This window comes from Drosophila novamexicana, unplaced genomic scaffold (genome assembly GCF_003285875.2).
Source record: "Drosophila novamexicana strain 15010-1031.04,08,12 unplaced genomic scaffold, DnovRS2.1 tig00004554-arrow-pilon, whole genome shotgun sequence".
NCBI lineage: Eukaryota > Metazoa > Arthropoda > Insecta > Diptera > Drosophilidae > Drosophila > Drosophila novamexicana.
In genome coordinates this window covers 3,093,423-3,108,554 of record NW_020825051.1, presented here as the reverse complement: position 1 = coordinate 3,108,554, position 15,132 = coordinate 3,093,423, and the positions used below count along the sequence as shown (strand labels likewise).

Sequence of the window (15,132 nt, the reverse complement as noted above, 5' to 3'; positions counted from 1 at the left end):
TGAGTTCAAATTGCAGCCAGCTGACACCCAAATGGAGGGCACTGGGCCGCAGCTGAGAAGTTGACACTTTTCGGGGCACAACATAAATCAGCTCAGCTTGCGTCGAGGTCAGTTCGTTATCAGGCACGGGGATTAAAGGCAACGGCTGCGAATGCCCGAAAAGAAAAAGAAACGAAAAAAGCTTGAGCCAAAATACTTTGGTAAAAGCCTTTTGTCTAGTGTTCCCACAAACCTTGTACCAAAGTTCAATGCCTGCCTTCGCCCACCTTCATATATCATGCATAAGTGGTGCTCCTAAAGGTAGCTGCTGCACCGCCATTTTGTGTCCGTACTAGGGTTCAAGTACCTCCAGCAAGACACGAGCTGGGCCAAAGCACTCGGCGCATGCGTTGCGAGGCATACTAAAAGCATATTGCTAGAAAAGTGCCTCACATTGCACCCGCAGTTCTATGAAGGGAGGGGGGACGGGCATGGCGGTCGGCGAAGCGAGGTAACAAACGGTATGCATTACCCAACCCAATCGTAGCTTCCCTTTGCTCAACATGCTCAAAACGTTCTTAAGTCACTTCTCAGCTACGCACTTCGCAGTCTACACGCGCAAAAGTTTATGAGTTAAAATACGTTTAAGCTATTAAAGTGAAGACTTTGTTAAAAATTAGTAAGATTTGGGATTAAATAAAATGGAGCTGTATAGGCATTACTAAGTTTCTGATTTATATATTTCATAGAAGAAGTCTTCTGATTAAACAAATAGGCACTCGATTTCTCTGAGTGTTGACCATGCTGTTTACTTCTGTTCTTGAATGTCCGCCTATCTTCTGCGTCTGCCTCGCAGCCAACTATCAGTTTCGTATTGCGCTTTGTCTCGTACTTCGCTATGTTTCGTTTTATTTTATTTCGTATCGTACCGTTTCGTTTCGTTTCGTTTCGTTTCGTCTCGTTTTGTTTCGCTTCGTTCTTCGCCCGCACTATCAACAAAGCTGCGCCTGCGCACTGCAGCGACAGCAACAACAGCAACAACAACAACAACAACAACAACAGCAAGAAACACAATGGAAAAACTCGTATCGCCTGCAAGTGAATGACTTGGCAGAGAGCTGACGATGTGCTTCCAAGAAGCATTCAGACGCAATAGTCGGTGGGAGGTGGGGGGTGGGGGCAGTAACCGGTTTTCGGCTTGTTGGAGTCCCAGTCGAAGACGAAGTCAAAGTCTTGGTAACTTACACGCTCACTTCCTTTCCGGTTCTTGCTGCACTGCATTGCTTGCCCCTGCCCCTTCCCTGTCCCGCCCCTGTCCCCGCCCCAGCTGCAGTCAGCTGCAATTTGTATTTAGCAGTTTTTCAAGTTTTTTTTGTTTTGTTGTATTTTGTTTTTTTTTTTTTGCATTTTGATATTTGATTTCTTATAATTACGTAGCCAGCAATCAAGCGAATCGACGGTCCCGAGCTTTTGTCAGCTGCGAAACTGAAAACGTTTCTGCGCCGTGCCGCGTGCACTTGCCACTTGCCACAAGCTGCATGCCGCTTGTGGTGCGGCCGCAGTCGATCGTATTATGCAAGCCGTAAAAAACTAAAAAAAAAAAAAAAAAAATCGAAACTGGTCGCCAACTTGGAGCTCAGGGTTTGTTTAGCTGCTTTTTATTTTCTTTTTCAAAAATTGCGCACATTTTTGCTTTTGAAAATATTTCGGGTAATGCGGAAAACTTGAAAGCCAAATTGCTAAGCATCGATTGTTGTTGTTGTTGTTGCTGTTGTTGTTGTATCTTTTGTTTTTAACTGCCAAATAAACACATAAACAGCAATTATGCGCTATGATGGCCACAATCTGTGAATCTAGCCAGCTGTGCCAGCTGCGTTGACTACCGCCCCTCTCCGCCCCTGCCCGTCCCCCATCTCATTCTGCAGCTCATCCCTCAAGCATCTCCCTGGCTGCGTCTGGCATCAATCTTGTTTTCGATTTCAAAGCAAAAAGCTAACAGGCAACGGCCAGGCAACATGTTGCAGAGTCAGTTGCCAAGTGTTGTCAAGATCTGGAGATAGAGGCTGTGACTGAAAGAGAGAGAGAGAGAGAGAACCTTTTTGGCGGGATTCCTTTGTGGCGATCTGCGAGCGCTGCAGACGGCCATTTGGCGCATTGTCTCGCCAATGTCGCTGCGGCTTTATATTTATGAGGCAGACAGCCCAGACGGGCAAACAGAAACAACAACAACAACAACAACAGCAGCCAGTCAGTGGCAGGCAGGTCGATGCAAAAGTTTTTGCCTGGCAGGCAGTCAGCCAGAATGTATCTATAAGATACATGCTATGCGCGTATGTGTTACGCGCCTATAAATAGCGCCAAACTGAGCAGCATTCTAAAGCAGCCGACGCCGCCCCCCCTCGAAGCAGGCAAATACATAGGTGAGAGAGAGAGAGAGAATAGAGAGAATGTCTATACGTGTACCTATATAAAATACTTTGGGCTAATACCACACACAAACATAAATCTTTGGTGAAACAACACAAAAAAAAAGCGATTGCTAAATAAAAGTTTTAGCCGCCAGTTTGGCTTTTTGCTGTACCAGAAATATTTCTGAAATATTTTCCCCAATAGATGCGAGTTTTGTAATAGAGCTGCGAGCGGCTAAAATGAAAAGTATCTACAAGATACAAATCGTTAGAACTAACCTTGAAGGTTCAGTTCAGTTGAGCCCAGTTAAGCTAAGCTATTTAGCATAAATCGTGAGCGTCAAAGATTTTCCAGCTGCTGCGCTCAAACAGAAGTCTTAATAAATGAAACACCATTAAATGCCGAACACAAAGCAGAAACTAAAATAAAATTAATGATTGGTATGGATGCTCGATTGGCCAGTTATCAGCAATTTTGTCATTGCACCGAGCTTTAGCGTTGATTATATTAGCTCCAGACCATGGGCTCTGCAGCTAAGTAGCTGCGTCTGCTTTCGTGTGTATCTGTATCTGTAGATGTATCTTGCAGATGCATTATTGTTGCACGGGCCCACAGACGGACAGCGACTGCGAGACCCAATTCGAAATTGTTGTTGCCCCTGTTTGCTGTCATATTTTATAAAAATAATAAACACAATGCTGACCAGCAACGGCTGCTGTCGTTTTTTTGGCACACGAATCGCCACAATTTGCTTATACACAATATACAATGCGACGCGATTGTATCTGCAGCCAAGTATCTGCAGTGTGCATGGCAAAAAGTATCTAGAACGCGTCGCGTAATCAGTTTTTTCCGCTTGTTTTTTTTCAGCTGGAAATTATGCGGAACTTTCAATTTCTATGCGCAATTCGCGTGGGCTGTTTGAGCTGTTGTTGTGGGCATCTTTTACATACCTTTTGCCAGCCTTTGCCAGGCTTTAGGTCTATATAGTTACACACACGCACACACACACACGCACACGCACTGATGAGTCGCAGCCACTCGGATTACACGCTTTCAGCTGTTGCCGTGTCTCCTTTTGGGCTTTGCGGTTATTTTTTGGTTGGTTCTTTTTTCAAAAATTAACTGCCAATTCTGGGAAGCCAACGACGCGCTGTGTTTTTATTTTTCTTCTTCGTTTTTTTTTCCACTCTTAACTGAATGCTAATAAATACATAGAGCGTTGGCAACGTTGACCAAATGGCGCCGACTTGTTGCTATGTTTGTGGCCTCTTCTTTAAAAATTGTTTTTTTTTTTTGTTCTTTTTCGGCAGTTCTGTTTTGTTTTGTTTGCTAAGCGACGGCAAGTTTTATGAATATTTAATAAATTTCGCCAGTATTTTAGGTGTGTGCATACAAATTATGTGACTGTTGTTAACTGTTGCGCCGGGGCGTGTGAAACGGAAATGTCTGGCTGTGTTAGGTTCTGAGAAATGAACTTTCGACACGAACTATTTGCGAATTGGCGACAAATGCCAAAATCCAGCAGCACGGAGGTCAATGTAAGACACACAAGACACAGCTACTTAGTTGCAATTATGCTCAGTTACAGATACAGATACTTAGATACTTAGATACTTATTGCTTTGGCAAGTCGTCGCCTTACGTTTTTCTTTTTCTACTCTTGTTGAAGACTTTGCAGGAAGCGTTTATTTTGGCTTGGTTTGGATTAAAAATTTAACGGCTTGTTTTGTGGGAACCGGTATGCAAAAATTTACCAATTTTGGTTTTCGTTTTTTATTTTGGTTTTTTTCTTTGAATGGGACGCGCAACGACGCGGTACGAATTCACGCTGCCCGTTAACCGTTAGGCGTGATGCGTTGCGTATACGCCTGACCTGCACACAATGAACGCCGAACAACAACTGAAACGTTTCGTGCCGACGCGCTGTCGTGTTGCCCAAGCAGCATGCGTACAGGGTGTCGCAAACCAGTTTTGCGTACAGCGTGCACGCTCTCTTAGTCACCCTAAGAGAGCGCGAGAGAGAGCTAGCACGCTGTGCTGGGCGAAAAGCGAAAGCCGCTGGCCAATCAGCGTCGGGCAAATACACGTGCTTGGCGCTTCGCGCTTGGCCCAAACGCTGCGGCGATTCTCTGTTTTGATTTTCCAGCCGCAGCACTTGGCGCGCTGAGCGTTGTTTGCACCTGCCCGCACTCTTAGCCAAAGACTCAAGACTTGTTACGGGCTTTCAAGCATTGTCTTTAAACAATTGAGCGTCAAAAGTTTGTTTAAATAATTTGCTTATTAAACACGTTTGCGCTCAGTCTAGACATTATAATTAAGATAGTAATGCGTGACATAAATTAGACAAATAATTAGACAAATATTATCAGTACTTCTTTTTTAATAAAATCTCTTAATTTCGTTCTGTTTAAATGCCAGGCAAACTTGTTCCGATTTTGAAATAATTTTAAAAAGATAGAAATAAAATTCTAAATTGACTTTTTTTTACAATATTCTAAATATTCAGCTAGCTTTCTCAGGTATCTCAGACTTGGATTATTTCGCAAAATCTCTGCAAATCTAATAAATATACCCGATTCTCTTTATGGTTAACCCAAATCAACGCTGACTTAAGGTCTTCTTTGCATATTTTAGGCACTTTTTTTCACCCCACCGAAATTCCTGACATAAGCGAGATTACAAAATATTTGACGGCCTTACAGTTGCCACAATCACAAATACAAGCACACACACACACATATGTTGACGGTGGCTTATGTACGTAAGTACTGACAACTCACTCGCAAGGTATTCACAAATATTCACGCGTAACTCAACGTTGTCTATACATTCAGAGGTGTGGCAAGTGTGTGCAAATAGTATTCATGAGGTATCTGCAAAAGCTTTGCGGCCACCATCAATGGAATGCCAACCACAGAAAAAAGGATGAAAGACCGTGCAAAAAGGATATTTTGGCAACAACGAGATCTGCTGCATTTGGGGTAAGTGTTTTGTATATATATCCGCAAACTGAACTCAATTGACAAAAATTCTAATCGAACTCAAATATTTGTTAAACTTTAACTGCACTGGCTGCAGGCAATAATGACAAAAAGAACAGCGTAGAACACTTTCAGCAAAATTAAAAACCAAAGTGAAAAACTTCAACTGGCTGTCGCGTTGTTGGCAACGTGCGAAAATCCTGTTAGCAACTTTTTTTCGGGGTAGGTCACTTTTTTAATTAAAAGCGCCGGCGCCTGGTAAAAAGCCCGAACCGTATTGGCAAACAGTTTAACAGCTTAAATCAAAAGTTTTTTGGCCAGAAAACAAAATTAAGTTAAATATACATACGAATCCGGCTTTAAAATCCCAGCCGGAATGCGTGCCTCAAAATGCGTTCAATCATGGCCTCTAACGAGAGTGCGTGCCCTTAAGAAAACTTCCGTGCTTTGTCATTTTTACCCAACACATTGTCAAAAAGGAAAGCAGCAGCAGCAGCAGCTGAAAGAGTCCTTTAGGATCCTCACTTAGCAGCGCCAACAGCCCATCGATGTTGTAACTTGCCAAGTGGCTGGCAAACTTTTTTCTTGCTTACCTCGGGCAAACTTTGTCGATTGTCCTGCGTGTGTGTGCGGCTGTGTGTGTGTGTGTGGGCGTAGGCGTGTGTATGTGGGCGTGCCAAATGCCAGGCGTTAAGCCTCAAATCAGCTGTTAAAGCTTTAAAGCCCCAGTCAAATCAATTAATAGCCCGGCTCGTACTTTTTAGCAGACACAGCTGCGCCTAAAAGCATGCTGCAAAAATCATTTGTCAATATAAATGAATGGTAATTCATAATGGGATATACTAGAATATAAAACGCGTCCTCGGCTGAATTGCCTTATGGCATGCACATACACATATACACTTTTACACAAGCACACACACAGTAGATACATGCTGAAATTAAATGTATCAGGGTGCCAACATAACCTATTAATACAAGTCTTTTAATCAAAACACGAAACCCTGTAGGGCCTACTACAGTCCACGCGAATAATGCCCGTCCGAAGTCTTATTTAGGAAACAATTTCGTAGCGAATCTCTCTTGAATGTTCACAAAAAGATTTGTTAGCAGATCGGATGGTTAGCAAAACAGATTTATGCAACTTTTTTCGACCGCGTGTTGATCACCAATCAATCAGTCAGTCAATCAGTCAGCAAGGATAATGACTCTTAAATATGTTCATATAGATACATGAAGCTCGCTCGACATTAACTTAAAGTGCACATATACCGCATTAAAGCCCAGCTGAGCTCAGCACTCGGCATATTTGATAAGCCCCGTCGGACAGCAGGCAGCAGCTGATAAAAACCAATAAATTTATTGTCAGCCTTTGCCTTTGTGGCTGCTGCTGTTATTTTATCCATGCTTCGTTAAATTTACGTTAATTTATGTGGGCGTGGCCCTGGGGCAATGCGCAAATGACACACAAAATGACTTTGATAAACGCAATTGTCTAGCAAATGGCAGGAAGGTTCGTCTTAAGAGCCGGTCCAAATTAAAATGTACGCTCTCAGGCTTTAGGGCTTCATGTCGCTGGTAAAATCAATCAACAAAGCAAATAAATACAATTAATGTTACATTACGCATACGCCTCGGTGCACAGCAGTCGCGGCAAAGGCAGGCAACCAGACGTAGTCCTCTTTGTTGTCGTGCCTTGGCATAAATTATGCTCGCAACAATTCTTTGCAGTTTTATGCATGTCAACGCGGTGCGCAGCATTCAGCTGTTGGGAGCTGGCACCAACAGCAGCAAGTCCTATGTAAATGCAAACACAACAAGCCAAGAAAAAAGTTCAGATAGTACACTCAGAAATACCCTATGGCTTGGGACGTCTTATACTTTTCGACAGCCTTCTTTGCTGCTCTTTTGAAAGGAATATACGAACGGACTTACACGCTTGCAAAAGCGTAATTCAAGTATTCAAAGCATGTTAACATGAGAAACATACTTGAATTCATGAGAATCGCATAGTAGGGCGTTATAAAAGATGCAGCTTTCTTTTACTCTCAGCTCAGCTAGAAATTCGCCTTGCTTCTCTTTGAATAATATACTTATCTTAGCAGGGCATTAAATTTGATAAACTTTAAGCTGTCACATAGACACTCACTGGCTGATCATGCCCCAAACTGCACTCGTTGAATTCGAGCATATGCGGAGCAACTGCTCTACGTGCATTTCCCATGATGACTGTGAATGTGAATAAAATAAAATAAAATAAAATATGCACTGACGTGTAAATTAATGCGTGAGTCTCTTCAAATGGCATTAAAGTATGAAAAGTAATGAATACAAGTCTATGTGTGTGTGTGTGTGTGTGTGTGTAGGTATGCGCATGAGTACGGGCATGAATACTGGCATGATTATATATGTTTTGCTAGCATTGCCCTTAGAATTTACTTATCTAATTGAAAGAGCTGCGAAAGAGGAAAACGTTAAATTAAACATAAAAAATTCAAGAAAACCAAGCGCAAACGTAGAAAATTTCAAGAGTCGTCGCAAGGGCCATAGAGTTGTTGAAAAGTTTTGCAGTGCGTTCCCCATGGAAGGATCTGAATATAGCCAAGTAAAAACTTTGATATTTCATGAGAGCAATTAAATATGTAACACAGATTAACAGCTTAAAATATGCATAAAGTTTTTCTCAAATGCGACTTGAGATATGATTAAAAAGCCAATTGGCCGCAGATTAAACTCTAGACTTATGCAAGCAAAAAGCAAGCCTCAATTGTTGCTTAATAAACGACTTTCAAGCATTTAAGCTGCTCCAAGCCATTTAGCAAAGCAAACGAAGTGCATTCTATAAGAGGATTAAACAATTTTACAGTTTTTGGCATAATAAATAATAAGCTAGGCGTTGCACAAACTATTTTGCTAAATTTATCATATTTATTAACTTTTGCGCAAGAGAAATTAATCTTGAATTGTGATAAGTGATAAGATTATATGGCTACTTCCACTGCGGGCATGGCAAATCCGTTAAATATTCATCAGATTCAAGATTGATACACAAAAATATATTGCCCAATTTAGGCAGCCCAGTTTACCCTATTCTTGCTTTGTCAATGAGTATGCTGCAGTCGGATGTACCCGACTGCAATATTCTAATTGTTTAGTCTAGCCCTGTCAGGGCTTTCATGGCCAATCACCACAATCATAAATTAAATGGCTTTAAATAACTCCATTAACGCTAAGAGTTCTTTAATGTGAGGCACTGTGAATTCGTTGTTTGACCATTAGCCGCACTTCCAAACATTTCTAACGGCCGCTAATTAACCTCGATCCGAGAGATAAGCCACGGGTACCCAAAGCTGCAGCCAAGCGGCAAACAGACTGCCGCAACATGTGGCCAGCCGTGGTTGCTCTCCTGCTGCTGGACAGTACAGGCAATCTGGCATTAACGGTAAACGAGCTGCTGAAACGCAGCCACCAGGAGCAGCATTGCGAGACGCTTTTGTTGCTCAGGCACAGCCGCCAGCTGCCCTGCAGCCAAATGGAGCAAGTGGCGGCTGCCGCCACGTGGCCCGTTCTGCGCTTTAGCAGCGAGGCGAACTTTTATCTTAAGAGCAGCCAGAGCACAGAAATGTTGGCACTAATATGTCTGACTGGGCATGTGGAGATGGATCTGGCATTGTGGCAGGCACTGGCCAACAATCTGTACAACATGCGGCATGCGCGGCTGCTCCTATTGCTGCAGCAGGCAACGGCACAGCCTTTGCAACAACAGCTCCGGGAGCTGGCTAACACTGCGCGGCAGCTGCATTTTCCTCATGTGGTGCTGCTGCAGCTGGCCACAGGCAACGCCTATCAACTGCAGCCATATGCAAAGGAGCACTGGCTACAGCTACAGCCAACTAGCAGCCCGATCTTTGCCAGGCAATACAACTACCATCGGCTGACGGCACGCACGCTGCCCGATCAGGTGTCGCCGCGTTCGCTGGGCTATCGGGATCGGAAGACCGGTGAGCTGCGCATGACGGGCTTTGTGGCCAAGCTGATGCAGGAGTTTGCGCGCGTGCACAACATCTCGTTGCGATGGCAGCGCCAGGTAATTATTGGGCATCAGCTGTCCATCATAATGCTGCGCAACATGACGCTCAATGGCACGCTTCAGCTGCCCATAACGCTGTGTGGCTACGAGCTGCCCACCAAAGAGGGCTACTACACGTATCCGTTCGATGTGGCCGAGTGGTTTGTCATAGTGCCCTGTGCCCAGGAGAGGCCCACGGCCGAGGTGTACCTAATAGTGTGCAGCTGGAACATGCTGGTTGTGCTCCTCGGCAGCTACTGTGTCTTTGCGCTGCTGGACACTTGCTTTGGCTGGCTGCTGATGCAGCAGCAGGTGGATTGGACCAATCTGGTGTTCAATGAGCGCATGATCTCGGGCATTATTGGACAGCCGTGCAAGCTGTACGCACATGCCACGAACAGCTCACGGCTGGCTCACGCCCAGCTGTTCCTGCTGAGCCTGATTTTTAGCACACTGTTTGCAGCCCAGTTGAAGACGCTGCTGACCAAGCGACCCATGGAACGGATGGTTACCACTTTTGAGGAGCTGCGAGACTCTCATTTGAGCATTCACTTTGCCGAGGGCGAACACTTCTATGTGAGCATGATGAATCTGGGCACTCCCATCGACATCATCAGATCAAAGATCACATTTCTACAGACAAACCTCTTTTATAAGGAACGCAAAAGTATGAACAAGTCGAAAGCATTCTCCATGACATCCACCGAGTGGCAGATTATCAAAGAGCAGCAGAATCTATTCCAAAGGCCTGTGCTATGCTTTCAGCCTGGTCTGATCTTTCGCTACAAGATTCTCGCCTCCGTGCCCTTGCAGGCGAACTCCATCTTCGCGGAGCCACTGGAAGAGCTCATGCTTCGAGTGCACGACACGGGACTCCTGTTGCACTGGAAGAAGCAGTCCTTGGGCGAGCTCATCGCACTTGGCGAGATCAGTGGCAAGGATCCGTATCCGTATGTGCCCTTTTACGACTTCAAGGTGGGCGATTTGTTCTGGGTCTGGCTTGGCTGGGCATGGGCCTTGTGCCTGGCATTTGTAGTCTTCTTGTGTGAGTTAATTGTTTACCGCATGAGCAAGTATTTAAATAATTAATTCCATGCAATTAGCACATGAATTAAAAATGCGATTTATTGTTAGAAATTGGCCATATTTAATTTTTCCCGCATCATAAATGCCACTCATTTTTTTAATGTACATTTCAATTTGTTAGCTAATCCTCTACTTTATTGATTTTTAATGCCGCTTCACAATTTTTTGTTTAATATTTATTGCTCGTTATTTGCGTGGATATTACGTTTTCAATATTAGCAAAATTCCATTTATTCACTAGCACAAAAAAATAATACCCTTTCAATCAAACTATTTCTTATTCAGAGTAAATTAATGTTAGACAACTTATTGATTTGTTTGCTGGGCTAAATAAAAGAATGGAATCGGGAATTCAAACCGTTTCTTAGTGGCAGCTTTGTAATCGAAAATATGACGAATTTGTGTCCAAATGGCACACGCTCTGGAATTGTGGGCCAGCTTAGGGTGTCCAGTCGATAAAGTTGACATAAATCAAACATTTTGCAAGGGGATTAGTTTCAAAGTGTCAACCGATCCAGTTACGGCCGTTGTTGACAAGGCTTAAATGTTGTCGAACCGTTTTGTTAGTTTAGTTTTTGTTTTTTCGTTTGTTTTCGCTTTTTTTTTTATTTTGGGAGCCAGGCTCATTCAATCATCGGTTGGCACAAACCAGACAGACAGCCAGCAAGGACCCGGATAATTGACGTTTACGTTGTCAGAGCATCGTTTTATCTTTTAAAATGTTGATGCGAGCGGACAGGAAAAGTTGGTTGGATTTGCTGGTTATTGCAATTTAACGCGTATTTTATGGCATCAGCCTTAGAGAGCTGACTAGCTGCCACACGCCGGAGCTGATGGCATTGATGGGCATTTATGGGCGTTTATGGCAAATCGATGCGCCAATTGGCACTTTAAACCCATTTTATTGTGCTCCGGCCCCAAAGGGAAATTCAATTTCATCCGCCCTGCAGCCAAGTGCAGCTTTGTCATGACGCACCCAAAAGGCTTGTTGCCAGCAAATCGAATTAAATGCGGCCCAAGGACCTGCACCAGGCCGTACGCCTATTATGGGAATTTCTGCCGAACATTTATCGATTTTCGGCATCTTTTGTTCTACCATGTTAGCTATTTATGAAAATCTTCATAAAATAAGAAACAAACATTCACATTGGACTGCCACAACAATGCTTGCACGAGATTAATATCATGCTGAGTCATATTTGAAATTCTTATAACTATTTACTCGCATCGTTATTCAACATGGAATAACAACGCTTTATTCATATGCCTCTTGAATAACAAACTTGTGTTTGAAAACTAAACTAAAAAAACTGTACATTGACAATTGCTTTCCAAATGTTGCTCACTAATAATGTAAGCTGGCCCGGAAGTCATTAAAATGGGCCCAACTATGCGTTCCTAATCAAGAGGTTACTTACATCACGGGTGATTTCTATTCGTTTTCTGTGCTCAATTACAAAAGTGTATCTATAATTCCTTTTAACATTTAACCATACATATACACACATATTCTGTCTTGAGTATGTAACCAACATACATACTTTGAGCTATATATATATATATATATATACAAGCCTACCACCCCCTCAAATTTGCTTAAACATCACATCAGTAGTTCTTCAAATTTGACCGATCTATGTTGTTAAAGCACCCAAGTTTCCCTGCGTTTCTAGCAGTAGGAGACTAAATGCAAAATACGTGGTTTATCAGTTAACACAACACTCGATGGACTCAGTTAGATGACTAAACGATGTGCTTATAAAAACCCTAAATAATAATGTCTGTGATTGAAGCAGATAAATATTACAAAGTCAATTTAATGCGGATCATTAGCTCATCTAATAAGCTTCAGTTTTGTCGCGAATTACGTTTAGCTGTGATAAAGATAAAATTCGTGTTGTTTTGATAAAGTTTTGTGAATTTATTTTTAAACTCTGCAGACCAAGTTTATAACAAAGCATTGACAAATTTCCTCGCTTCCACAAAGTCGATAAATATCGATCTCCAATTTATGTTTTTTGTGGCGAGTGGCGACACGCAATGACGACTAACCAAACCGCCCGTGTAAAAACATTTTAATTCATAGAATCATTAAATCAGAAACATTATTAAAAACAAATTTGTGCAAGGCTTACTCAACGATGTAATACCCTGCATTCCGCAACGTACATTTGGAAATACATGAAAGAGGCACGCACAACCAAACACACAAACACAAACAAGCTTCTAAATTGGCATTGCAACAATTAAATCCATATATGTCAAAGCTGTTATAAAATCGCATGAAAAATGTTCTTATAACTCTAAATGCAGTCTAAATTCCAAATGCCTTAAGGCTCAAACCCATGTAACGATTTATTTAAGCTGCAAACCGAACTAATCCTACCATAGCGATATCTATTGCAATCACAAATTGTAAATCAAATTAACATGGCATCATTTTATGTTGCCTACTTTTGTGCGCCGGGCAAATTTCAATGCACTCATGACTGCGCCTGAGAGGATTGGACAGCAAGTGCATAAATGGTGACCACATTGTCCAACAACTAACAAAACAAATAAGCCAAATAACCATGCGACATCTAAATTTATATTTGCAATGAGATCTGATGAGCCTGATTAAATGTACAATAATATAATTGCGGGATTGTTGTTCGAAACGAATTTCGATATAATGATTGGCCGAGCTCACATGTATTTTGGCAGGGACTAGACGTCTGGCATGACTCATGTGCGGCAATTCGAGCGCCTCTCGGCCACGTTATGCACAAAACTAGCTGAAAATGCAAATTAGCGACTGCCACGCCCAAATGGATTGCGTTAGAAACTATCGTAGGACCAACGAAATTTGTGGCTTGTTGTTGCACTAATTAAACTCGCTGCACAGCTAATTGGCAACAAAATGCGCAAATGTAAAGCAGGCTAAATTTCCTGTGGTTTTTGCATGTTGCTGCAGTAAATTGCATTAACAAATCAAAGTTGAAAAGTGTTCAGCTCAAGTTAAGAAAGGTTTATAATTCTAATAATTCTAAGAATTATTCTCATTATTTTTGTACTGATAATTTTGATGCACATCCACAATTCTCGTACCAACTTCTTTCTTAATCTTCTATAATCAAAATGTTTACTTTGATAGACGTTTTCCACTGGTTGTTGGTAGCCGCCATAATCTGTAGTCTATATTCGCCAGTCGGCAGTGGCAGAAATTCGAAATATTCTGGCTTAAATACCAAGTCGCGCACAATAAAATCATGCTATAATAAATATTACACACATTACTCGATCACTTAGATATCTGAAATGCTTTGAAGAAGCAAGGTCATACTCACATCATATGGACACGAATGATTCATGTTCGAATTTTTCGATAAAACGTCAAAAATGATCTTTTTAAACGATAATTTCTGATTGGACGTGGCCATTAACTTGCAAAAGTCGAAGGTGGTGTTGAACATAAATGGCCGATAGCCGCTGAATTTGCGAAACAGGCTGAGATTTACCTAAAATGAATAGAGTTCAACGCGAGTTACATTTCAAAGTTGTGCTTACCAACTTTTGCATTCTTGAGTGGCCCCTGATACATCCTTGCGTGCACATTCAGGCCGATAATACCGCGTCCTAGCACTTTCAGCTTGCATTGGCTGTAGGTGAAATAGTCAGGATCCAAAATTTGGCACTCCAAGCCCGTAAACTTAGAAGGAGTAGACGAGAGAGCTCCCGTGATCATCAGCACGAGCCCAAATGGTAGCCACATCGTCTGTTAGCTAACAAAACCCTTAAACGAATAATTGGGAAATTCTTCCAACATTACAACTATAATCGAGTGAGTTATTTGTTTTTCAAAATATTTGCTTAACTATCAATCTGTAATAACTTATTTAATAGAGTTCAAATGCTAAAACGTTCAACATTTAAACTCTAAAAATTCTTATCAGTTGCCTCAACTCATTAAGCGACTCAGTCAGGCCTGTAGTTAAATGACAAATGCTCGAATTGGCCAATCTGTGCTCACTTTATAAATCATGAAGTCAGGGAAACGTCACACAAATATATGTTTATACTATATACAAATATAATCAACCAGAACTCGGAGCATTATAATGTGAAAGGCTTTGGTCAAGTTGAAAAGTGGAAGTCACAGAAATTTCTTGATGTGTTCCAGTTGCAGTTGGCTGTGCCATTTCACAGTTTGTGTGGCAAGCACAAGTTGAAAGCGAAAAACAAAAGTTCTGGCTGGGGTTTTTGAATTTGAAAACATGAGCAAAGTTTTCACTTTGAAAGGCAGCTGGGCGTGGCAGTTGTGTGCTTACCGTTGATTAGAGATTCATTTATTTGCATTTCGTTATGCAAATATTTTAGCATCCATGGAAAAATTGTCAGGCAACAAAATAACATAAATTATGCAGCATATTTTACCAGAATATTTTCTCTGTAATTTTGCTGGGCAACCGGAAAATTAATAATTTGAGTAATTAGTCGCGTGATTTTTGACATGGCATAACTTACCGCCCGCTCTGTCATTTGCATAAATTTTAAAGTAACTTTGAGCAGAGTAAAAAAGGTCCTGCGGCAGCCAGTCATAAATTTGTACTACCATAATTATGA

General features: G+C 41.9%; 3 protein-coding genes across 5 annotated transcripts in view; 1 reads left to right on the top strand and 2 right to left on the bottom strand.

The window, feature by feature from the left end:
* Positions 1–4,258, bottom strand: part of LOC115769392 (capon-like protein) — a 45,335-nt gene extending 41,077 nt beyond the window's left edge. The window contains exon 1 of one of the 3 annotated variants that reach the window (XM_030714189.1): positions 4,034–4,258. The gene's annotated coding sequence lies outside the window, so the exon portion shown is untranslated. Of the gene's footprint in view, positions 1–3,341; positions 3,387–4,033 lie in introns of those variants that run through there. The other 2 variants (XM_030714193.1, XM_030714190.1) reach the window with 2 other exon arrangements.
* Positions 4,259–8,754: 4,496 nt separating this feature from the next.
* On the top strand, positions 8,755–10,530 carry LOC115769482. The gene has a single exon (XM_030714299.1). It carries the CDS (start codon positions 8,755–8,757, stop codon positions 10,528–10,530), a length of 1,776 nt encoding a protein of 591 aa, XP_030570159.1.
* A 3,098-nt stretch (positions 10,531–13,628) lies between these two features.
* On the bottom strand, positions 13,629–14,281 carry LOC115769481. Its single transcript, XM_030714298.1, has 3 exons — positions 14,081–14,281; positions 13,857–14,027; positions 13,629–13,781 (listed from the first exon to the last, which is right to left on the bottom strand). Exons 1-3 carry the CDS (start codon positions 14,279–14,281, stop codon positions 13,629–13,631), a joined length of 525 nt encoding a protein of 174 aa, XP_030570158.1.
* Positions 14,282–15,132: the final 851 nt, after the last annotated feature.

Bases quoted from the DNA above. Each gene is read 5' to 3' on its own strand.
- LOC115769481 (XM_030714298.1), bottom strand. From the start codon at position 14,281: ATGTGGCTACCATTTGGGCTCGTGCTGATGATCACGGGAGCTCTCTCG. The intron at 14,028-14,080 runs GTTGGTAAGCAC...TATTCATTTTAG, and splicing joins GGCCACTCAAGAATGCAAAA to GTAAATCTCAGCCTGTTTCG. The intron at 13,782-13,856 runs GTGAGTATGACC...TATTTATTATAG, and splicing joins ATCATTCGTGTCCATATGAT to CATGATTTTATTGTGCGCGA.
- LOC115769482 (XM_030714299.1), top strand. From the start codon at position 8,755: ATGTGGCCAGCCGTGGTTGCTCTCCTGCTGCTGGACAGTACAGGCAAT.